The 24,678-nt window shown below is 46.4% G+C and overlaps 1 protein-coding gene across 2 annotated transcripts; it reads left to right on the forward strand.

The window, feature by feature from the left end:
• Positions 1-593: 593 nt before the first annotated feature.
• On the forward strand, positions 594-24,000 carry LENG8 (leukocyte receptor cluster member 8). 2 transcript variants are annotated; one of them, XM_063138480.1, is made up of 15 exons: positions 594-1,166; positions 5,654-5,831; positions 6,498-6,599; positions 7,257-7,370; positions 8,884-9,166; positions 10,466-10,610; positions 12,128-12,313; positions 12,962-13,279; positions 13,671-13,799; positions 13,996-14,284; positions 15,578-15,679; positions 17,570-17,638; positions 18,451-18,580; positions 19,459-19,666; positions 22,234-24,000. In XM_063138480.1, exons 1-15 carry the CDS (start codon positions 1,129-1,131, stop codon positions 22,394-22,396), a joined length of 2,454 nt encoding a protein of 817 aa, XP_062994550.1. In that variant the 5' UTR covers positions 594-1,128; the 3' UTR covers positions 22,397-24,000. The 2 variants fall into 2 exon arrangements, with proteins under 2 accessions (XP_062994550.1, XP_062994551.1); XM_063138481.1 differs by lacking the exon at positions 594-1,166 and adding an exon at positions 3,966-4,127.
• Positions 24,001-24,678: the final 678 nt, after the last annotated feature.

Raw genomic sequence — 24,678 nt, forward strand, 5'->3', positions numbered from 1 at the left:
CCTTATCAGCCAACTCCGCCAAGAATTTTGACTGACAGAACCCAGCTGCCGGATCGTACGCCTGTGGCGTCACCCTCTGTGACGTCACGGCGCACGCCCACGCACCCGCTCTCTTCCCTTCCCCTTCCCCGGCCTTGCCCCGCCCTTCCTCCTGGACAACCGGAAGTCTGGCTTGAGACAGACGGACGGAGGAGGCAGCGGTCGCCATCTTGGAAAGCGAGAGGCGCCCTCTCTTTTCCTTCTTCATCTCCCTGTCTGAACGGGCCGGATCCCGCGGCCTACGGCGCGCCTCGCTTCGGACTGTGGCGCCAAAACCTGGCCTCCCGTCGCCACGGGAGCAGCGAGGCTGAAGCCGAGAGAGTTGCTCGCTCTGCCCTGTTAGGCTGAGGGAGAAAGAAGGGAGGAAGGAAGGAAGGAAGGGAGACGGACGAGGGCGGGGGTGGGTGAGGGGAGCAAGGAGACCCGGATGTAAGTGGGCCACTGAGGGCCTGGAACCGAGGCGCGGGGCAGGCAGGGGAGAGCGACCGTCCCAAGTGTCTCTTGCGGGGCTTCGAAGGGGAGGGAAAGGCAGGGCGGGTGGGTTCTCTCCGCTCGGGGAAGGGTGGTGGTGGGTCAGGTGTGGAGGTGCTCAGCCCTTGGTAGGTCTCGGAAGGGGGTTGTGTTACAGGGTCCAGGGGCCCTTTCCAGTGTTATTTAGTTTTTTGTTTTTTAAAGTGGGGTGTGTGGGGCAAGTAAGGCTCTAGAGAGGGGCGGTAGGAGTCCATAGTTGCCCCCCCTCTCAATTCCTCTTTTTGGAAGGAGTTGGGGGAGTGGGGAACCTCCTGACCAGTCTTGCCTGCGCTGTCGAAAAGCCAAGCTTCTCGAGATTCTGAGTTCCCACCTCTCTCTGGTGGTGGAAAGGAGCACCCAGGAAGTTGCTTTGAGGGTGTTTCTGCAAGGCGGCGCTGCAGTTTGCTGCCAAGAGTGAGATGATCGTCTTGTCCAGTTAACTTCCTTTGTTTGGCCTCTACCTGCGGAAGGGAAGAAGAAGGAAACTGCACTCTTGTCAAGGGAGAGTCCCCCACCTGAGGCTCTCCCAGGCTCTGCAACCATTTGGCATCAGCAGTTCCTGGCTCCACAGACCCGAGGATGGCTGCTAATATAGGCGACCAGCGTAACTCAGAATGGTGATTACACTAGCTTGTTTTAATTTAGTGGGGTGGGGGGAAATAAGGTAGATAGCAAGGTGGGCTGACAAGGTGCATCAGGTTCTCTGTTGAGAGATACTTTATCTCCCATTTTGCAGGACAGAGTATATTTTCTATGAAGTGATGTGGCCCCAGCTACTTTTATAAGTGAACATGTTATGACAACAGGACATTGCTATTTAGAAGGGGCATAACCCCTCCCCCCATAATCAAACCCTTTCCAGGTTTTAGTTAAGTAGAATTAAGGTGCGATCCTTTGCATTTTTAGACAGAAAAATATCCTACAACTCCCAACATTTGCTAGCCAGCTCGCGAATATTAGGAGTTGTAGGGCTTTTTCCCCCCCTGGCTAAACATGCATACGATTGTGCCTTTAAACTGTAGAATTGTAGTGAGGACACATCCAGAGCTAAGCATCTGTTTAAGACTGCTCAAGTTGAGATCAGCATTTCAACTTGTGACATCATAATGATGACATCATAAGCCTACTGGTCTTGCACAGTTGAGGTAAATTTGCAGTACCTACTTTTTTCAGGCCTCCACTCCTTTAGTCATACAATGCGGGTAAGTTTTGTATTAATTTAATTTATCACCGCTGCAAAATATTGCTGTCCCTGGGGAAGTAAAGTAAAAATTAAGGTTTGTTATCATTTGTGCTTGAACCAAGGCAACAAGTTTTAAATTTGCTTTTAGCATGTTTTTAGGGTGTTTTTAACAGTGTATGCTATGTTTTTAATCAGTATTTTGTGTATTTTACTATTGTTGTTGTTCCCCGCCTCGATTCAATCGGAGAGGCGGGTAAGAAATGTTGTTGTTGTTATTATTATTATTATTTTGTCTGTATTCTGAGTTGGCTTTTGATCTTGTAAGCCATCTTGAGAACTTGGTTACAGGGAGCCCTATAAATGTCTAAAGTAAATTATTTATAATGATATCTAGGCTGCTTTTCTGTCTGAGAGCGTCCAAACTGGCTAACAAATCTAAAAAGTTAAAAACTGAATACAAATACTTAATAGAATAACAGAAAAAACAGCTAATCTTTTTTTAAATTTAATTTTATCCTGATTTTCAGACAGATATGGGCTTAGGGCGACTCACATCAATAAAAAAGTGTGAGAGAGGCCCCATCCCTCTGGTTTGCAAACGAAAATGATCAGGCGTGAAGGGGAGTGGAGGAAAAATGTAGATAATAAACATTAACCTCTCATCTAGGTACTTTAAGAGTCATGAACTGTTAAGAGGCTGTAGAGGGGGAGAGTCTTAACTATGAATGGAAACTTCCCACACTCTTGAAAGTCAAAACTGAATATCTTGTGTCATCTTAAAGACATAACATATTTATTATGGCATATGTTTTTGCGGAGTCTACTTCATGATTAAAGACACAGTCCTATTGCCACAGCTGGCCGGGGAATGCTGGGAATTGTAGGACTTCTTTCCTATGTAAACATAAATAGCACTGGGCCCTAAATGGCTTGGGTCCAGGTTACCTGCAGAATCGCCTTCTCCCATATAGTCCGCCCCGCACACTCAGGTCATCTGGGGTGAACTTACTTCAGTCAGCTAAAACTAGGCTGACATCAGTTTCCCAGAGGACCTTTTCTTCTGTCACCCCCAGATTGTGGAATGGCCTGCCCGAGGAGATTCGTAAAATTAACTCTCTGTGTGATTTTAAGGCAGCTTTAAAGACTAGCCTTTTCCGGCAGGCCTATCCAGATCAAGGTTAAATCAAGAATTTTTAAGATGTATTGATTCCTGTTCTAATGTTGTTCCCCGTCTTGATCCAAAGGGAGAGGTGGGTAAGAAATAAATATTATTATTATTGCGCTCTAATCCATCTTAAAGTTGACACAAGATACTGTGGTGTTTTTGTTGTTGTAGTGAACTTAACGCCGCCGTGCTCCTGAAAGTTACATGTTTTAGCCAGTCGTGTCTTAGAAATGTCTCATATCATAGTGAGATAAAAGTGAGCTTATTTTCCTCTTGACAGTAAAGCATTTTCTGCAAGATAATAGTTTTTAGCCAACACTCAGAATTAAGGCAGGCTTGTATGTAGCCACTTTCCTGGTTGCTGGGTTGACAATTAACCAGTCAAATGTCAGTTCACTGCTGATTATTTGGGCCATAGCTAGACCTAAGGTTTATCCCTGGATCGTCCAGGGCTCAAACCTGTTCATCTAGGTGACACACAGGGGATCCAGTGCTCAGGCAGGGGTGAACCCTGGATGATCCCAGGATAAACCTTAGGTCTAGCTGTGGCCTTGGTCACAGTCAAATAATCCATGAAGCCAAGAACGCCACTGTATAAGTGTCACCTTATGTTCTTTGTGTCATTTGTTAGCAAGGGCAGGAGTGAGGGCAACTTGCTTTTTTGCCCTGCAGCAGCCAAGGAAAACTCAACAGCATAGCAAAGCTTCTCCAATTGGCCACCTACTATAATTGCAGGTATCTCCAAACAGAGTGATCTGGTTTGCACATCATGACCAGCTATGGGTTAAGCAGCCCATAGCTAATCTGCGCTGGGAGCAAGCTTGCTTCCTCCTGCCCCCTCCCTTCAGTTTTGAATCTAGATTCCAAAACATCCCAGGAACATTCTGTTCATGTCATGCAAACCTGGAACTCTTGAATTGTTGACAGGAAATGACCCAAGGTATAACCCATGGATCAGGTTCAGAGAATATGCTGTAACTTGTTGTGGATTATTTAATATTTAACTTGCAGGCATCAGGCTATACAACCCCTGCTCAGGAGTGGTTGTGACATGTGAATCCTCACATAACTACAGTCACTGCGTTCTTATGACACGACAACCCCTGAACGGATTGTCGTGTTAGACAATGACTGTTAGAGCAGTACGACAATGGAACCAGTTACCTAGGGAGGTTGTGGGCTCTCCCACACTCGAGGCATTCAAGAGGCAGCTGGACAACCATCTGTCAGGTATGCTTTAGGGTGGATTCCTGCATTCTGGGGGTTGGACTCGATGGCCTTATAGGCCCCTTCCAACTCTACTATTCTATGATTCTATGATATTCAAATGGTGGGCACATGGGGCATTCTTCCAATGTTTTGGAAACTGGATGCAAAGCAGAAATGGTGAGTGAGTGGGAAGCAGCTCACTCACTCCCATCAGCCAATGACTTGTCATTATGTGCGAACCGGATCAATCAGTATCACTGGCAAAAGTCACTGTGTAGGCCAGAATCACCAATGACTCCACCTTGTTTTCAGAAGGACCCAGAAGTAGCACATTTGTGTGATTGGTAGTGAGCTATGTAAAACTCCTGTGATGGATTGGTCTCGTGTGTAGAAATTTCATTGTTTCGCAGTAGTAATTAACTAATTTGTTTTTGTAATTAGCATAAGTGTCAATTCTGCAGATTATTTCAGATTTTTGTGTTTCTTGTTCTAATAAAATTAATGCTTTTTTTCCATTTTTTTTTAGTATTTTTAAAAGTCAATTGAATAGGTCTTTTTTGACTGATCAAATGTCCAATTTCAACAGGTTGCATTTGGCCTGTTGTGTCCAGGTGACCTAGTAGGAGGACTCCAAAACCTGGTTGGCCTTGGGGGTGCATTAGGCCACGAGTGATCAAAATAGGTGTGGGGGCAGTCAGTCTTATAAGAAGATTTTGAGAGCTAGCAGCTTTTATGGCCTTCTTTTCAAGGCTGAATAGAGAGCCATTGTGAAAATGGAAATAAAACAAAGTCTAGCTTGCACATGATTGTTTACAGGTAATCATGGTTGAGATTGAGATATAAATTGGCTCAAATCCAAGAGGAGAGGCATGCAGGCCTGTCACGAGAGAGATTTGAAGGTGTACCTCCTGGATTCAATACAGTTTATGCCTAGTCACAGTTATTTGAAACTAATAGTGCTGAATCTCTTCCTGTGCCTCTGATTTGTCTGCCTTTGCTGCCTCGGATGATACCGTTTCTTGATCAGCTCTGATGTCACATTGGGCCTCTATTAGTCTTGTGAATGAATCAGTTGTCTGGCCTGGTTGCATACCCTTTGTCAGAGCCCTTTAGCTGCCATTGATTTAGTGCAGGGTTGGATAACCTCAGGCCTGGGGCCCTTTAAATCTGAATTCTTCATATACTGTGGTATGCCATGAGCTTTCTGATGTCACCTTTTGAGTGCAGATCAGTTAAGTGGTCATAGATGCTTTAGCTGGAAAGGAACAACTTATAAGGTAAAAGTGTTATGCATGTAGATAAGATTTCTGTGGACACTTACTGGCTTTGAATGTCAAGAGGATGGTGCTCAGTTTGGATGCAAATTCAAATTATACTTACACTTCCTTGCTGTTAGTCATGAGCAATCAGTCCTGTAAATTGGGCAAAGACAGTTTGGAAGCATTGTTTGAATTAATGGTTAAGATACTGATAACTGGAAATGAACGGCCCTGTAATATTTGAGCCTGGAATTCACTAATCTTCCTTCCCAACGTGTCATCTTGCAGGGCTCCCCAGTACAACCTGGGCAACGGGAGCACAAGAGAGAATGGAATGGAAGGGCCAATGCATGAAAACCCTGAATGGGAGAAGGCCCGGCAAGCGCTGGCAAGCATTAGTAAAGCCAATGCTGCTGCTGCTTCTGGCAACAATAAAGGTGCTACCAATGGGCAGGCTAATACACAGGTAAGAGGGTTTGATGTTTCTTGGCAAGAACGCATAGCTTAGAGCAAGGTGGGCAGAAAGTAAGTCTCCAGACGTTTTCCACTTCAACTCTCAGCATTCCTGACCATTGGCTGTGCTGGCAAAGGCTTCTGGGAATTGAATTCCAAAGCGTCTGGTCATCTACCCTCTGCCCACCCTTGTTTTAGAGTTTAAGACTAATCGAGGAGGTTTGAAAAATCTTGTGTGTAGCTTTTCCTTTTTGATACTGTACAAGTCTCTCCCCCCCCCCTTTATTTTGGCTAACCATTGGGAATTTAGTCTTACTATACCAGCAAGAGTTAAAACTCTGTTCAAAAGCCATATTATGGGTTAGGCACTGGAGGGCAGACTGCAAAGTCCCACAGCCTTGAATTCAGTCTTGGTCTCTAAAGCACTATGTCGTTTGGTGGAAGCAAGCATGAATGCCACCAGCATTCTGTGTGTGGGTCTTGAAGAAAGTGGAACAGACTCTTCTTGATTTGGGGAGACTGTGGACCCCTGGTCTAGGGGGCTAGAAATCTCGGTTCTCTGGGGAGACATTTGGGGTATTGGAATCTCCGATAGCTTGGCTCTTTCTATGTTAGCAAAGTTAAATAACTTCTTGGGCATCCTTTGATGATTCACATCTTTTGCTCCTTTTTTACATAGTACACAGCCCAGCAAGGGGAATCCTTGCAGCAGCAACAGCAGTACTACCAGTGGTATCAGCAGTACAGCTACCTCTACCCCTATAATTACTATTATCCTATGGTGAGTAACTATAGCTGGCTAACCTCCTAAGTTCTCTCTCCCAGAATGTGTGGTCTTCTCATCTCTGATTGGAAACGGAGATGTCTGCAGCAAGGATCCTAGAATTCCAGGGCAGTGAGGGACCCTCAAGTGGATCCTCCGCATCATTTGTGCTTCACTTTTGCCCTTCACAACCCCTACAGATTTAACACAATAAACTGTGTGCCATAGAAACAAATTGATCCAGCACATAACTGCTTGTTATGAGATACATGCAGGGTTTCAAAATAACTTTGAATCATAGACACCTTCCTTTGGATATCAAGATGGCTGGAAACTTGTTAAATGGCGGGGTGGGTGATGGGGAGAACAGGGCAGGAAATTCTTTTCAGGGAAATGAGTTTCTGACCACCACCATTAACTGGGCAGTATTCTTTTAGAGCCAGCTTCCTTAACCTGGCGTCCTCTAGATGTGTTGGACTGTAGCTTCCATCAGCCCAGCCATCATGGCCAGTGATGGAAATGGTAGCCTAAAACAACTGGAGAGCACCTGTTTGGGGAGGGCTGTTTGAGAGGCATAGAAGACTTGGCTCCTTTTATATTTAAATTACTTGTGAAGTGCCCGTCTTGTTCAATAACTCTCTAGTGATCTGCTTGCATGGCTTTCCCTCCCCACAGAATGTCTACCCTGGGTATGGCTCTCCTGGACAATATGGTGTCCCAGGCTCTTACTCATCTTCAACACAACAGCAGCCACCAGCTCCTGGACAGCACCAAGGAAACATGAACCAGGTAATGGATCCCTAACGTGTATTTAGCTTTCCTCCTAGTAATAGTTCCTTCTGTCTTTTAAGTAGAGTTGGGGAAACACCCTACACCAGCCTTCCTCAACCTTCTCCCCTCTAGATGTTTTGGACTATAACTCCCAACATTCCTGACTATTGGCCATGCTGGTTGGGGCAGATGGAAGTTTGAAGTCCAGAACACCTAGAGGGAAACCAGGCTGCTTAACAACCAAATTCCAACAAGATTCAAAGTTCATTTAAAAATCTCCAGTACTCTCTTGTCCCTTACTGTGAACAGCCAACTCAAATGAAGAAGTCTGGGTAGATTGTAAAGAAACTGTTAGTTTCCCTTTTGAGAAAGCAAGGCCACAAGCCTTGATGTACCTGCTCTGTATGTAGGCCTCTGTGTGTAGTTTGGTTCGTGCAAGTGTACTGCATGATGGGATTGGAATGATGTATGTGCCTGAATGTGCTGTAATGCTGAAATTGCTTAATTGGAAGGAAATGCTTAATTGGAATTTCTAACTGCCAGGACCTTTTGATATAGTATAAGACAAATAAGCTAGCTTGATAAGGAGGACTGACCATCCAGGTCAATCTGACATTGCTAGTAGAGTTACGGGCCATCTGTTGATAAGGTATAATGAAGAAGTTTTCTTTGATATGTATCTGTTTTGCTTTAGAATTTTGCCAACTGCTAATTGGTTAAGATGCTACTGTGTATGCCTGCTTTTCACACTGTCAGGGGAGAAGTTCTTTGTCTGTAGGACTCTCTCCACACGGCTGTATTACGCTCAATAAAACAGTTGCCTCATAACCAAGGGATTTTTATCCTTGACACTTCTCTGCAAAATAGGGTGTGCCTGTATTAAAGACAGCAGGAGGGAACTGCTAAAAGTGTCTTTGCCTTCCATTCACCCACCTAACCTTGTCTGTCTTTGACTGAGCCAAATTCTGACTCTTAGGGCTTCTGGGCATGCTGCCACCTTGATGTAGGCAATTGCTGGGCAAAGCCAGCTGTTTATTGCGCTGTGCAGCTTGACTTCATAACTGTCTTTTAGGCTTCTCAAATAATTCATTGCTTATGAAGTTTGCAGTGATGGTGTAGTAGGTCCTGACTCAAGTGTGATGGGCGAGAAGTGCAGTACATAGAAATGCGCCTGTCAGTCCAGAGGCTAAACAAAATAGATGCCAGATTCTGACATTTCCCCTTTGTTCTGAGAGAGGAATGAAAGCAGGGAGCTGGGGTTGTAGATTTTCAGGCAGAGGAATGCAGCTCTGTGGGTACAGAAGGACGGACAACCTGTGGCCCTCCAGATGTTGTTGAATTCTAACTGCCATCAACCCTAGCCAGCATGGCTAGTGGTCAGGAATGTTGCGAGTTGTGGTCTAACAATATCTGGAGGGCCTCAGATTGCCCGCTCCTGGCTGATTTGAGCCTTGCATCCTTAATGCTTCCTGTCAAAGATGTGTGCTTGCAGAGATGGTGACGGCAGAAATCTCGTTTCTGTTTCCCCCAGCCTCCAGTCCCAGGCATGGAAGATGGAGGGATGCCCTACCCAAGCCAACAGCAGCAAATGCAAGTCCCCAACCCACCACAGTCTCCTATGCAACACCCCGGCCATCCTTCACAGCATAGCAACCATCCCATGGGCCCCGGGGGGCAGCAACAGCAGGGTGGGCCTCCTGGAGGGCCACATTCTCAACAAAACCAATCCAATGTCCCCTACAACCAGCAGCAGCATTCCTACCAGGACGTGGCCAAGCCCAAGAAAGGGCAGCAGCTCTGGAACCGCATGAAACGTGAGTTTCTGGGGTGGGGGGTGGGGGAGAAGAGGGTGATGGGAGCGGGGCTTCAGTATGCTTAAGCAAAGGGAGGTGAAGTGGTTGTGGCACTTCGTTATTGGGAAAAGGGAGTTGATTGGTGCTGGAAGGTGGAAGTTTTATTACTGGATCTTGATGTAAGTTGTGGTCAAAGAATTCGCTGCATACAATCCTCTCTTTGCAATCCTCTCTTCTCTGGCATGATTTAAAGCTTTGATTTTAACCAGTTAAGTCTTATTGGAGTTTGTTAAAATATAAAGATTTGAAAGACAAAAGAAAAGCTATCTTATGAATTGTTTTATGTGTAGTAATCCTGGTTTGTGTTCATATATTACTAGGAATTCACAAATACAGTTTCCAGGGCAATGGTGGTGATGATAAATTTAATTCCTTTGGTGAGCAAGGAAATCCTCTAGATTACTTTATAAGGAGCCATCATTTTTAAAGAGCTGCTGGCAGTGCAGGGAGGCAGATTGCATCTCTTTTTAAAGTGGCACCAGGCCCGTGACCTGGGCTGAGAAAGGACAGCCCTCCATTCCCCTTTGCTGGGTATTGGATACAAAAGACATACAGTTTCTTCAGCGTTATGGAGCAGGAAGCAAGGAAGCCAAACCTGACCAACTACTAGAAGCCATTACTGGCTACCAAGCCCAGCAGGGATTGGGGACCGCATTGGGCAAGTGGCAATTCCTTCCAGAATCTCTTTGGATTCCTGCCTTTGTGCTGGATCCAAACTAAGCTAATTGTACTTGGGTCTCGTTGAAAGTTAGCTATGACTCGAGTCCCTTTGATTTCAATGGGAACTGTGGAACTTAACTTTTATTCTGGATCCAACCCATAGGCCTATAAAAATGTGCAACATACTCCTTTATATTTCAGGAAGAGCATTCCTCTTTCTTTGTAGAAAGGCCTTTTGTCAATGAATAATTCTGTTACCTGACTTATCCAGGCCAAAATAGTTACTTAATCCATTTTCATATTATTAAAATAATTCTCTGTTCCTGTGTTTAACTGAAAAGAATCCTTGTTTCTTACTGCGATGCATGAGGCCACTACTTCAGTAGTAGATTGTGGCATATCGCTTGCGACGGAGATTCTTGGGTCTCAGTGAATTAAGTAAAAGCATTTTTGTGTCACTGAAATCGGACACTGGATTTCACTGTGGTGGTATCTGTGGCCACAGTAACCAAAAGGAATCTCCCCTTGTGTTGGTAGGATCTGTTCCTATAGGAAGCTGAAGGCTAAACTGAAAAGAACTTAACTCTTTTTTCCATACAGAAGCACCTGGGTCTGGTGGCCTGAAATTCAACCTCCCCAAACGCCCCTTTGTGGTAACAAATCAGAACTTCAACTCTTCAGAGCAGCAGCAGCAACACGGCAACTTTGGTTCTCAGCAGAATTCTGAGAAACGCCACAACCACAGGTCTGCATAATTTCCCCCGTTTCCTTTCACTGTTGGTGTTTAGGTTGTAGGCGGCAGCACCTTTACTCACGGGGAGGAGTTTGGGGAGGGGGGGACACGAATCTCCAGGTCAGGGGTAAGCAACCCGCTGCTCTTAAAATGTCTTGGATTACAATCCCCCAAATCCCTGGCCATCGGCCATGCTGGCTTGGGCTTCTTATAGTTCAAAATGTTTGAAGGGCACCAAGTTACCTATTCCCGAGACTTTATAGCTTCTGTTTTGTTAAGTTTCTATCCCTCATGATTCCAGACAGAAGCTGGAAAACAAGTTTCAAGATACGGTTTCTAGGAGCAACCCTCTTTTCCCTCCCCACTTCTAATCTTGCTGCCACCGTAATATTAAGAAGATTGTGCTTCTGCATTCTCTGTAACCCAGAGCTTTTAGACTTGGAACAGCAAGATGGTGAGGCTGTATAAGTAAAACATTTTGCTTATTTGCTACCTGCTATTCACTTGAGGCCAACCTGGCAGTTATTAAATCTATACCAGGTGATTGCCAGCCAAGGACTTCACACCTGCCCCCCCCTCATCCCACCCAAGAGGGTGCCAGTCAGCAGTGAGGGAAGCAGGAGAGCAGTGCTGCCTTTCGCTCGGTCATCACTGCTCTTGGACTGCTGCCCCTGTGCCATATTTCTTGAGACTTTCCTCCCAGCATACGTGCATGTGTGTGCACCAGTGCACATGTGCGGTAAGAAGACACCGCAAAGACCTCTGGAGTTATCATAGGCACAGAACAGAAGAACACTCCGCATTGACTTAATGTGGAATGAGACCCTCTGGGGCATCTTCTCATTGTGTGGGGCTGATACACTGGGAGGAAAGCCAGAGAGCAGTGCTGGCCAGGGCATTTAGGCTTCCTTCCAGCTGGCTGGCGCACCTTGGTGCTGAATATGAGGATGCTCTAGAGGGCTTTGTGTTTATCACAGAAGCCTCTGGAACATCACCTTGTTTAGCCGTAGGAGGGTTTTTCAGCTGCTGTGTGTATGTGTGTCACAGCCCACAAGAAGCTTGGCTGAGAAGATAAGAGGCTAATGTAGAAAGGGCTGGGCATATTGGATTTCAAAACAGGTTGTCCGGCAAGGTAGTTGAGTGTTCTTTCTTGGTGGTTTTCAAGAAAACTTTGGATGGCATTTGATTATGTGTGCATAGGTGTGGCTGCCTTTCAGTTCCAGAATTCCAATTGCTACCAGAATTGCCAACCTAACACAGTTAAGGCATGGTCTGAGGGCATATGAGACAGCTGCGCTCCTGAAGCTAAGCAGCCCTGGTTCTTCCCAGTGCCTGGATGGGAACAGCCCCCTACCCCTCCTGGAGCTCCATGTATGCTGCAAGATGGTGCTCCTCCAAACCCTTTTATTCTCTACCCCCCAAAACGTAACAAAAGCCTCCACAGTATGCTTGAGGACCAAAGAAAAGTCTCGTTGTAAATGAGGGTATGTTACTGGGGCTTTGGGGTATTAATACATTTCTCCCTGCAGTTCTTCGACAGGTAAGCCTGAAGACTGGCCACAGGACATGAAGGAATATGTCCAGCGTTGTTTCACAGCCTGTGAATCAGAGGAGGACAAAGACCGCACTGAAAAGCTGCTCAAGGAAGTGCTACAAGCCAGGCTGCAGGATGGCACGGCCTACACAATCGACTGGAGCAGAGAGCCACTTCCAGGGTGAGTAGCTGCAGGGCCAGCGAAGCAAGCCAGGATTTCTGGATGTCAGACTTGAGAGGGTTGATCATTTTATTACATGTATATCCCATCCGTCTTCCAAGGAACTCAGAGCACAGTTCACATCTTACCCCTCACAATGACCCTGTGAGATGAGATTAGGCCAGGGGTGGGGGGACCCTGTGGCCCTCCATTTGTTGTTGGACAAAACTCCCATCATGCTAGCAATTGGCCATGCTGGCTGAGACTGATGTGAATTGGAGTCCCAACTATATCTGAGTTAGGCAACGAGGTAGTGACTGGTCTCAGATTACCCAATTGCCTTCATGGCTGAGTGGAGATATGAACCTGGTTTTCTCCTCTTCTATTCCAACACTCTTAACTTACACACCAGAGTGTCCCTCGCTTGTGATTTAGTATAGGAGTGGGTGTGCAAACACACTCCCTGATTGAAGTATGTGAGATGGTAGAACGTTACGGATACTAGGACTGGCTTCTGAGTGAGATCTAGTGGATGTGGAGAATACTGAGGGCCACAATTCCTGACATTTCATGACAGATTTTTCTTGAGAGGCAAATAATGGTCTGCCCTAAGTAAACAAGACTTGATTGCATCCAGTCGGCTTAGCAGTTCTGTAACTCTTTCTGCAGCCTGAGCCGAGACAACATGGCTGAAAGCCCCAAAAAGAAACCGCAACGCTGGGAGATGCCTGCTCTCCACTCTCCACGCAACTCCATGCAGCCCAGCCTTTCCCAGCAGCAGCAACGGGGCGGCGGTGGCAGCTCCCAGCCCCAGCGAGGAGGGGGTAATGGGGGAGCTGGGACTGGCCGGGCTCGTGGAAACGGCTTCATAACCAAATTCGGAAATCGTAACGTCTTCATGAAGGAGAACAGCTCATCTTCAAGTGTCGATTCACGTTCCAGGTCCCGGTCCTCATCCCGGTCTCCCAGCCGCCACTTCCGACGGAGGTAAGAGACTGGGCCAAAAACAGCAGAATCAGTATGGAGCAGGTTTTTTATAGTTATGTATCAATAAGGGATGTATTGGCATGAGAAAGAGAATGTGGAAGCTGTACATTTAAACTTCACCTGCGGAATGTTGACAGGACTATGTTTTCTTCTACAGTGCAGCTAGAATCTTAAAGGGGGGAAGTATAAGCTGGGATTTTTGGAAATTCCAGATTGTTTTCTATGATTCCTCCTTTGCGCAAATAGGTTTAAGTTTAGTGTGACCAAGTTGAGCCTATTTTATTGTTTGCTTGTTTTTGAAAAATGGGATTGATCACAATACAGGGCCTTAACTTGAGTAGAAGAGTTAGAGGTGAATCCTCTTCTTTTTCTCCTCTCCCCTCTCCAATAGTGATTCTGAATCGGACAGTTCCTACTCGGGGAATGAGTGCCGCTTGGGTGGCCGCAGGAATGCCCAGAAGAACCGGGGCCGTGGGGGCCACATGGATAGAGGCCGGATGAGAGCCCAGCGAGGAAAAAGGCAAGTTGGGTGGAGGAAGAAGCTTCAGTGTGATCTCTAGCTGCTAGTGTGTGAGCGAAAGGCCATTAGAGTAAGAATGGCTGTTAATCGTGTCCTGTCTGATCCTTAGAGGAACGGTGTCCAGCAAACAACGGAGTCTTTTCCATGAACGGCATTTGCTTCCCTGAATGACCTTGTCAATCTGCGTTTTTTGCAGGCACGACCAGGGGCCTTCCAAGCGCAACCGGAAGCGCAACACTATGGACTATGAAGATCCCGAGAAGGAGTTCAAGAAGGAACGGCGGGCAGCCCGTTTCCAGCATGGAGTCCACTCCAAAAAGCTTCGCCTGGAGCCCCTCATCCTGCAGATCAACAACCTTGACCCCACTGGCTCTGATGGCCTTGACTGGAATGAGCTGAAGATCGTGGGCACTTGCCAGGAGATCACCAAACATTACCTGCGCCTCACTTGCGCACCAGACCCCTCGACCGTCCGACCTGTCTCAGTGAGTCGCCTTAAGGCAACGGAGGCTTCTCCAAGGGGCGTACTTGCACCTTCCTGTTTCCACCGGCCCCTTTTACCCTTCTGTGTTAGTTTCTAGGGAACAGGCCCTAATGGGATTAAATCAATGACAGTAAACTATCGTAAGCAGAGGCCGTATGCAATGTTTATTTATTTGTTATTTTATTTATTCCATTTTTATACCGCCCAATAGCCGAAGCTCTCTGGGCGGTTCACAAAAATTAAAACCATAATAAAACAACCAGCAGGTTAAAAGCACAAATACAAAATACAGTATAAAAAGCGCAACCAGGATAAAACCACGCAGCAAAATTGATATAAGATTAAAATACAGAGTTAGAACAGTAAAATTTAAATTTAAGTTAAAATTAAGTGTTAAAATACTGAGAGAATAAAAAGGTCTTCAGCTGGCAACGAAAGGAGTACAGTGTAGGCGCCAGGCGGACCTCTCTGGGGAGCTCATTCCACAGCCGGGGTGCCACAGCGGAGAAAGCCCTCCTCCTAGTAGCCACCTGCCTCACTTCCTTTGGCAGGGGCTCATGGAGAAGGGCCCCTGTAGATGATCTTAAGGTCCAGGCAGGTACATATGGGAGGAGGTGTTCCTTCAAATAACCTGGCCCCAAACCGTTTAGGGCTTTAAATGTCAATACCAGCACGATATGCAAGAAAGAGATACACACCCCAAATGCAATAAAAGGCAGTGTGCCAGGTGGAAGGGGCGCAAGGAAGCATTAACACGCAGCCCTTATTTCACATGCACAAGGACAGGAAATACATCGCTGACTATTCCCCTTGTCTGCACCCTTGCTCTTATCTACTGTTCCTGCTCTTACGGGCAAGCTAGGTGGAATATCTTTCCACAGTGTAGCTGCTAAGTGGCGGATTAAAGTACACACTGTATCGATGGACAGGAGGAGACACACCTGGGCACACATAGTTGTAGGAAGGAAAGTGGGATTTTATTAAATATAAACTTTGTTCACTGATATAATTGTTAGCTGCCCTGAAGATTGTCTGGATGCAAGGTTAACAATACTTTAATAAAGCGAGGCTGTATACTGTACAGGAAAGGAAAAACTTTTAATCAGCCAGCCTTGGCAGCGATTGCCATTCCTCCGTCACCCATCCCAAGGTTGAGTGCAGTCAGCAGCCTGCCTGCCTGTCCTTGTCTCAAGGATGTTTTCACTAGGTTACTTCCTGTCTTGTTCCAGAGCTGGTAAGCTGCATCATATATTACCAGGTGTTTCTAAATTACCCTTCCCTCTTTTTCTCCCAGGTACTTAAAAAATCCTTGACCATGGTGAAATCCCACTGGAAAGAGAAGCAGGATTACGCCTATGCTTGTGAGCAGATGAAATCCATCCGGCAGGACCTTACAGTAAGCTAGTTCAGGCATTGGAGGGCAGGCGTCAGTGCATGGGGGGGGGGGGGTCCATGCTCTGTTAGGTGAGCGACAAATGAGGTCTTAATTTATTTGCCAACAAAACTTGTAATTGCTAGTTTATTATATCCCGCCTTTTTTCCTCCAAGGAACCCAAGGCAGCATACATAATCCCCCTCCTCCTCCTCTTCCTCCACCATTTTATCCTCACAACAGCCCTGTGAGGTGGGTTGGGCTGAGAGTCTGTGACTGGCCCAAAGTCACCCAGTGGGTCTCCATGGCCGAGTGAGGACTAGAACCCGGATCTCCCGACTCCCAGTCCAACACTTCAGCCGCTACACCACACTAGTTATTTAGGTGGAGGAGTTAGAAGTTTGTACTTTGGGTTTCTCTAGAAGGGGGTTTATGTCTTCTGGTTAGAACAGAACTGTGTGTGCATGTGTGGGATGTATTCTATGCAAGCATGAAATTTGGTATTCAATGCACCGTTGGCATCCTCTGTTTCCTTGCTTTCTAAAGTTAGATTTGAAAGTGCTGGCAGTGAGGTTTCTAGTATAATCATCAAAAACTAGAGGTGGAGAGAATAGGATTTCCATTGCGCAGGACTGGGCTGGGGCTTCAGTGCCCTGCTAGGTTATTGCAGAAGCAGAATACACTGCGCACAGTGAATGAATATCGACAGAATTCATATGCATTATCTATGCAGGTCACAGAAGTCAGCCCCAAAAGCTGTCTTTGCCCACAGTTCGTCTGTGCTGGAATGAGTTATGTATCTGGCCATGCCATTAGTTGTTCAATGAAAGCTTGTTAGGCAGCAGAGGAAGAGGTGGCATCTTTTTGTGTTCCTATGGTTTTAGTACATGTATCTTTCCCCGGGTGCTGTTTTATCCACTTGCTCGCTCGCTCTGAACTGCTGTTGTGTAACTTTGCACGTTTGACATACATAACATGAGTGGGACACCAGCTAAATAGCAGTTCATTCCTCTCACTCTTCATCTGACACAGGCTGTTCCTTTCCTGTCATTAAGTATTAAGAAAGAGAGAAGCACCTCCTGGAACGGCTGTTGGATGCCATATGCCACTCTGGAAGCACCAGTGGTGATTAGGACCGCTGTTGAAACGTGCCCCTTCCTGTGTAACTGATAGGAATGTTCATAGCTAGGGTAGGAGGTGGAGATTGCATCCATGGCCCTGCTTCACCTCTGGGGTTTCCACAGAGACACCTGACGCAAACTGAAGGGTGAAACTAGTCCAGTAAGAGTCTACTTTTTTAAATAGTAGTCTTTACTGGCTTCCAGGTTCTAATTTGGGTTACTGGACGGTGAGGGGAGAGACATGATTTGGAGGTGCTGTATTAAACACTACTGTCCACAGAGGAAATAGGTTACTCCTCATGTTTTCAGATCCTAAAAAAACGAAAAATCCCATTAAAACAATTGAACTTCCATAAGATGGGTGCCTTTTGAAGGTGCGTTTTGAGCCCAAATAAGGGACAAAGCCGACTTAAATAGTATTTTTTTAATATATTAAAGGATGGTACATCTCTAGCTGCCTAGCCTCTTCTGGCACAAATTATAATATACATTATTTGCGTTCATCCATTTTTTGAGGTGAAGGTTTAGAATATCTTAGCCTTCAAGCCCCCTCCTCACTTCATTAGGTGCCTCTATTTTGACACACCCTGTTTCTGGTCAGATCACCACCCCAAAGTTTCTCTACCCATTGCAGGGGGTTGGGGCATGACTTTGAGTTGAAGCCTTCTGAATCCATCCTACATTTTGTTTAACCATGTATATTAAAGCTTTCCCTTCTCTGTAGGAAAGCAAAGCCAATATGTGAAGATTTTCGCTATCACAGCTCCTTGGTAACACTCCCTTTCCCTTTTAGGTTCAGGGTATCCGTACAGAATTCACTGTGGAGGTCTATGAAACTCATGCCAGGATAGCACTGGAGAAGGTAAGAGCTAGCCTGGTGCAGTGGTTACATAGTAAATACAATGAAATAAATATTTGCTTCATTTTCTGTGGTGCTTTCGTCATAGAACTAAAGGCAGTATACACTGATTTCCTATGTGGTCTTCCATCCACGCACTAACCAGGACCAGAATGGCTTAGCTTCAGCAAGGTTGCTTCATATCATGCCTTCAGATCATTCTTGGTAGAAACGTTAGTGGGCATCGGTCTGTCAGATTCATTAAGAGTATTCTGAAAGCAGAGAAGCTCAGCTTTCCTTTTTGCTTTTTAATAAGCGGGTGGGCGGGATTAGTTTTCTATGCTGCGTAACTGTGGAGAACTTTAGAACATGACAGTAATTTCTTGCAGGGTTCAAAAACCAGAGGTTGCCTTTGGGAGGAACTTTTATGCCCTGTTCGTCTCCTTGACTGGCTGTTGACTGCTTCCTACAGTTTTCCCCTCTTCCCCGCCCCACCAAAAAAAATACCAGTTCTTGTATAATTTATATCCTGTAAAAGATTAGACTAGAACATTTCAGTTCATTAGATGCAGATCTTGTGAAGCAGGGAGCCACAGGTATGTGATGTTACAGAATACAGCTAGTGCTCTGGGCATGAAGAATACCCCTTCTCTGTATTAATCAGGGCAGAACCAGTGAAGATTACAGGTGCCCCTTAATCAGGCCCCTTTCCTCCATGTAACGTATCTAGCTGACTGAGGCAGAGTGTGCAGGACTGCTGAGTTTGTATCTGGCTCTAGGAAAAGTGGTGCATGGCGACTTAAGCCTCTTCCGTGATGATGAATTATCTTCCCCAGGGTGACCATGAGGAGTTCAATCAGTGTCAAACGCAGCTGAAGTCCCTCTATGCAGAGAACCTCCCTGGAAACGTCGGAGAATTCACTGCATACCGTGTCCTCTACTACATTTTCACCAAGAATTCAGGGGGTGAGTGGTGGGGCTGGGGGGACACTGGAGTTCCTGGTAGGCCTAGGTTAGTCTCTCAAGTTTCTTCAGCACTTGGGGATCCCTGTTCTTGCGTAGGTTCCCTCTAGGAATGTGTTCCTGTAGCCACTTTGGCCATGGGAGGAAGATGCATTCACTACAGGTGGGACTCAGGTACTCCCAGCATCTCTCCCTCAAAGCTTGCTCCAAAAAAGAATAGTGTTCTCTCTATCAACGTCTGCCACTAGCAGATAGTTGAGCATGTCAGGAACCTTGCTCTCAAAAGTTTATATAGTATAAACCAGCCTTCCTCAACCTGGGGCGCTCCAGATGTGTTGGACTGCATCTCCCAGAATGCCCCAGCCAGCCTGGCTGGGGCATTCTGGGAGATGCAGTCCAACATATCTGGAGCGCCCCAGGTTGAGGAAGGCTGGTATAAACCATAGAAAGGCTCCTGGCTGGGTGGAGAGAAAGAATTAAATTCCTTTGTAACTGCATTCCCTGATTGAAGTTGGCCTTGGGCTGGATCCAGGATCTACCTTCTGGAAGGAGGTCCCCCTCCCCAATTTTTGAGGATCCCCCTTCCCTTCACACCACCCTATTCAGCAGGAGGTGCTGACTCTGTGTAGCATATGGTGGTGGAGGAGGAGCTGCTAGGGAAGGGAGCGGGGAAGTCCACTTCCCTCATCACAACGGACCCAGTGTAAATCTGGATCCGAGCCCTTGTTGATAGTCCAGGCCAAAATGAATCACATTTATATGTGTGAGTAGGGAGTAGGCCTAAATATTTAAGCCAAAGTCGGTGGGCGGTGAAAGGAAGCAAGGAACCGGATACCGTGTGAGGAATGGGTGTTGGTGACTCTTCTTTCTCTCCCCCGTAGACATCACTACGGAGCTGGCATACTTGACGAAAGAGTTGAAAGCGGACCCCTGCGTGGCCCACGCACTCGCCTTGCGAGCGGCCTGGGCCCTGTCCAATTACCACCGCTTCTTCTGCCTGTACCGCCAGGCGCCCTGCATGTCCGGCTACCTCATTGACAAGTTCGCTGAACGAGAGAGGAAAACGGCCCTCAAAGCCATGATCAAAACGTATGTGAAGCTGAACCAGATGTCCCTGGGGTGAGGGGTGGGGAGAATGCCTCACACCTGCACACTTGCTTCTGCCTGTTGTGGGGCAGAGGCAAGCTAGTGTCCTGTAGAGAGAGGTGGGGAGAATGGGGCTTTGTGCCTGCAGCCTTAGCTGAGAGGGCCATGCCCTTGGCAGGTAAGTAGAGCAATAGCTTTCTGCTAAGGCCACCATGGATTCCTTGGCTTTTAAATAGCCACTTGACTGTACACCAGAGCCAGGTGCAGGATCCACTAGAGAGCCAAGGGTCTTCTCACACAGAAGGCTTTGACTCGGGGGCGCTGATTTAAAAACCATCTTCACTTGAGACAGGAAATGCACACTTGGAAGTTATAATTTGGATACGTAAAGGAATAAAGAGCCATTAAGCAAAACAAAACAAAGATGATGTCCTGGGCAGAGAAAGAGCTTCGGAAATCATAATTACCAGCATAGACCTATGAGATTTGATTTCAGTTTGCATTTCTCTCCAATTTTTCTGTTGCGTCTCACATGTGAAGAGGGAATAGGAGGGCAAAGAGGGATTTGTCCCTTCCCCCCCCTTCCCCTCCTGATCCAGCCTTTCGCATACTTACCACTTGCTGGATTGGGAACTGTGGGCCTCGATTGGATGCACATCTGGCCACACTGCAGTTCTTTCAGTAGATGTACACTTGGGATCCGCCTCCCGATGGGAATCTGAGCGCATGATCCACTGAAACCAGAGCAGTCTGGGTAGGTGGCATCCATGCTCAGAGGTGATTCTGATGCTCCTTCTGTTTACTCCACAATACTTTAAAATGTGAGGGGTTTTCCCCCCATTTATAAGGACCCTCTCCCTTTCCCTATTTTGTTGCTCAGCGCAACCACATGCGGATCAAGCACTTTGCGAGTGGGGTAAACGATTAGGGTGATAAGCACTTGAAAGCTAGATGATGTATAGGGATGTGGCCCTGACTGAAATGATACAAAGTACTCTGGTATTCGGGTCGGGGCAGTGACAGTGATGTGGTGCAGAAAGAGACTTTTCGACTGGGTCAGGAAGGGATGAGCAGATGGGAAGGGCACAGGCTCCCGTCGTTGGCAAGACAGCTGTTATTTACGTTGTCATGCTGCGCCTGGTGTAAGAGGACAAAGATGCAGAGAGGAATTTCCTTGCAGAGCTCTTGCTTTGTCCTAAAAGACAATTGCTAGCTTTAAGGGATTGGTATTATTTGTATAGTCATAACCACATTCCTCTCCCTGACTCTTTCCCAAATGCTCTTTGACCCTGTTCTCACATCACAATAGCCCACCATGACTTCATTTACCCGGGAGGGCTGTCGTCTTGGCCCAGTTGTCCACAGGCACCGTTTTTCCATGGGATCCAGCTTTGCCATGGCTTGTCATATCATGCAAACTCAACGTGGCAGGGATTGTTTGGGGTTAGACAACCCTGAAAGAATCCTAAAATAAACCAAAGGTTGTCTAACCTTCAAATAGCCCCGGCTGCTTGGGTTCATACAGCGCAGCGCAGCAAGCCAGGTGCCCATAGGTAAATTAGGCCACGGTGGGCTGTTGAGTCGACACTTCTGCACATTAAGAAACATAGAAAGTCAGTTCTCCACCAGTGGGGGAGGGTTTCAGGTATTGGTTTACTTTATTTGTCTAAGCTTGTCCCTTCAAATGGGTGGAGACATCCTTCATCCCAACCCCCTGCAGTTCTGGTCCTGCCTCCCCTTGTAACAACAGGGTTTACGGGAGCTTCTGATTTATTTATTTATTGGCATTTTTGTACCACCCAATAGCCGAAGCTCTCTGGGCGGTTTACAAGAACCATAGAAACCATTCAAAATATAAAACAAACCATATAAAAGCATAATATAAAATACAATCTGAGAGACACAGCCTGGATCAAATCAAGCAGCTTCACCAACAACTTGCTGGGTTTTTTACCAGCACGGTCTGGACGTCTCTATCCTTCCTTCCTCCCTCTGGTTGAGCTAGCCAGGCACGAAGGAAGCCAGACCGAACTCGATTATTATGTCCCAAGCATAATCAGAAAGTGATCAGAGCAGCTAATCTTTCAGAAGTCCTGGGAGATCTGAGATTGACCTCCAAATGAGTGGTTTGCTACAGGCTGTTGAAAAAGCTTTGAAGCTCAGAATTCACGGCCTTCCATTCAGCAGGACTACAGTTTAAGACTCACTAGCCTAGAACAGCCTATAGCCGCCTTAGATGTGCTTCTGAGTAAGAGAACAGAATGCCTCCGTGATTGCAACCAGCCCCATGTCTTTGCAGTTGGGATGGGCGGGTGTGCAGAAGTGTGCAAATGAAGCAGTGCCTTGAGGGCACATCTCATAGAACCCGCACCCATTTCAGGCTCTTAACATCCCTGAGGGCTAGGAACGTAAGCAAAACGTTGGGATGCATTGGGCTTCATCGTGTGGCCAAGGCAATGAACAGTTGACTAATTGCATACTAGGAAGCAGGATTCTGCTTGTCGCCTTAGCGTGCCTTTTCATCTGCTGCCTTTTTCCCGTTCACCAGTGTCTCTTTTTATCTCCCTCAGTTTTCGCCCGGTGCTTCCCGTCTCCTACGTTGTGTCAGAGCTGGCCTTCGAGAGCGAGGAGGAGTGCCAAGCCTTCCTCGCAGCTCTGTCCCTTGTCTATACTAGCCCCGACGCCACCAAGATTGACTGCAAGCAGAGCTTGGCGGTCCTGGCCAATTTCTGAAAGCATAAACCCCACTGCCCTGCCCTGTTTTAACATGTACATATATAGAGAGAGAGATGTGTGTGTGCGTGTGTATATATGTATATAAAACCAGATTCAGTTAGCTGCTGGGGGCATGCCAGAGCCTAGCTGTACCACCACTCCTGCTGTCCACAACGCACACGGATAGAAGAGGGTAAGATCCATGGACACCGGATGACATCTAAGACCGACAGGAATGGAGAAGAACAGAGTTCGTTCTAACAATTTTGTTTTTTTGCCAGCAGCAGGGTAGGGCGGTGCGTGTGGGATAATTTTACATCAGTTTACAATCATCTGGTGTGTGTTTTCTTCCCCTCGTGTCAAGATCCGTGTGAGAACATAGCTGAAAAACCCCTCCATCATCCATTGGTCAGAAATTCCTAAGATTAGGGGTTGGGAAAAGAACAGGGATCTGTAAATGAATTACTGGAAGATACGGATTTAATTACTGTCTCTTCTTGTGTTACCATCCCTTTGCTCTCAAGAGAGTGTTCAGGAAGCTACAATATTTCCTCCCTAACCCACGGGGGGGATCCCTTTGTCTATTTTTTTCTAAAACCACACTAGTATCTTTCCAGAGGCATAGTTTCATCTAGATTCCACTTGGCAAACCTCTCTGAAAGCAGCAGTACATGAGAACAAATAGTTCCTTTGTGTAAATATGTGGAATATAATTTTGTACAGAAGCTACAAGTTGTAAATAATGCTAGGAAAACTGTTGTTTTCTAAGAGAGAGAAAAAATCCTATGCTTTTCTACTTTTATAATGATGAGTTTAACAGATGGTTTTCTCTGAAGATGAAAAATCCAGGTTGTTTTGTGTGCGCATTTATGTTCTCCGTTGTGCTCCTCAAAAACTAACGCTGTCTCAGTTTTTTCCTCTTCCGAGCTGCTGCCTGGCTCCAAAAAAGCATGAGGGGAGAGAGAGATGCCACCTCTCCAGCCAAACAAAAAACCAGCCTGAGGAGGAAGAGCAAAGCAAAATCTGCCTTCACACTTTTCCAATGAGTTCAAAGACTTTTTCCTATGCAGAGGAGAATGTAACAGACTTCTTTGTAATTGAAACCCTTGCGGATGTGGCAACATGAAATGAAGAGAATCAAATCAAGGCGATAAGCAATAGCTGTGGAATCAAACCGACCCGCAAGCTGATCCTCGCGACCTGCTCTTCCGTTGTGTTCTGGAGTTGTCATGCTAATTTTATTTATTTATATATATTTTTCTCCCTCTGTCCTCAGTTCTTTACAGGTAAACTCCGAAAATGCACCACCTCATTTTCACTTTTCCCGTCACATTGTTTCAGTTTGTTTTAAAGTTTTAAAAGATTGTCTAATTGTCTTATTTTCCTTTTTCTCTCTCCCCCCTCCTTCCTGCCCTTTAGTCTCTCTAGCTTTCCTTCCCCCTTGCCCCTGCTTCTCCCCTCCTTTGCTCTAACTCCTCCTTTCTTTCTCTTTTTGTTTTTGAACATGTGTAATTTTGGGATGTTTTGGCTTGGGCTGGATTTCTCAAAGATTCCTTTTTCCTTTTCAGAAACCTCTGAACTTTTTTCCATTTGATTAAAAGCATTTTTAAAACAAGCAGAAATCAGTGGAATCAACTCTGTTGTGATGCTGTTCAAGGTTTAGCAGAGGCAGGGCTCCTGCCTCCAGGAATGACATGGAGGGTTGGGTTCAGAGGGTGATGCCAGCCTGGCTTCACTCTGCAACGCGGTCCAACATCCTGGAGAGTTACCTGCTCTGAAGAAATCAAGTGTTTCTGCCTCTATTTCTAGGAGGGAAAAGAAAGTCTATAAAGCTGCGTATATTCTTAAATTGTTTAGCCTGCAGAACGTTTTCCTTACTACTGCCACTGTAGCTGCTGCTGTTTCTTTGCTCACGTCTTTCTCACTCTCCTTCTGGTTCCTTGGAAATCTCTGCTGCTGGTGAAGGTGATTAGGAATATTCCAATTTTCAATTTGTAGTACAGGCATAGCTGTTAGTAGGGAAGTGCTCTGCTTCTAATCGGACCGGCGAATTAGAAGCGGACCGGGGTGCTTCGCCTCCCCTTAAAACGGAGGCGAAGAGGATCGAGGTGAAGGCAGATCCTTCACCTCGATCCGGAGCTCTGCAAGAAAGGCAAGTGGGGTTTACCGGGCCCTGCCGCTGTCGCCCATGCAGCGACAGCGGCAGGGCCCAGTAAACCCCCCTCCCTCCTCTCCCTTACCTGCGTCCGTCCGCAGTCCCTCAGCTTCTTCAATTGAGCCCGCAGCTCAACCAGGAAGTC

The sequence above is a fragment of the Elgaria multicarinata genome, chromosome 11 (genome assembly GCF_023053635.1).
Source record: "Elgaria multicarinata webbii isolate HBS135686 ecotype San Diego chromosome 11, rElgMul1.1.pri, whole genome shotgun sequence".
NCBI lineage: Eukaryota > Metazoa > Chordata > Lepidosauria > Squamata > Anguidae > Elgaria > Elgaria multicarinata.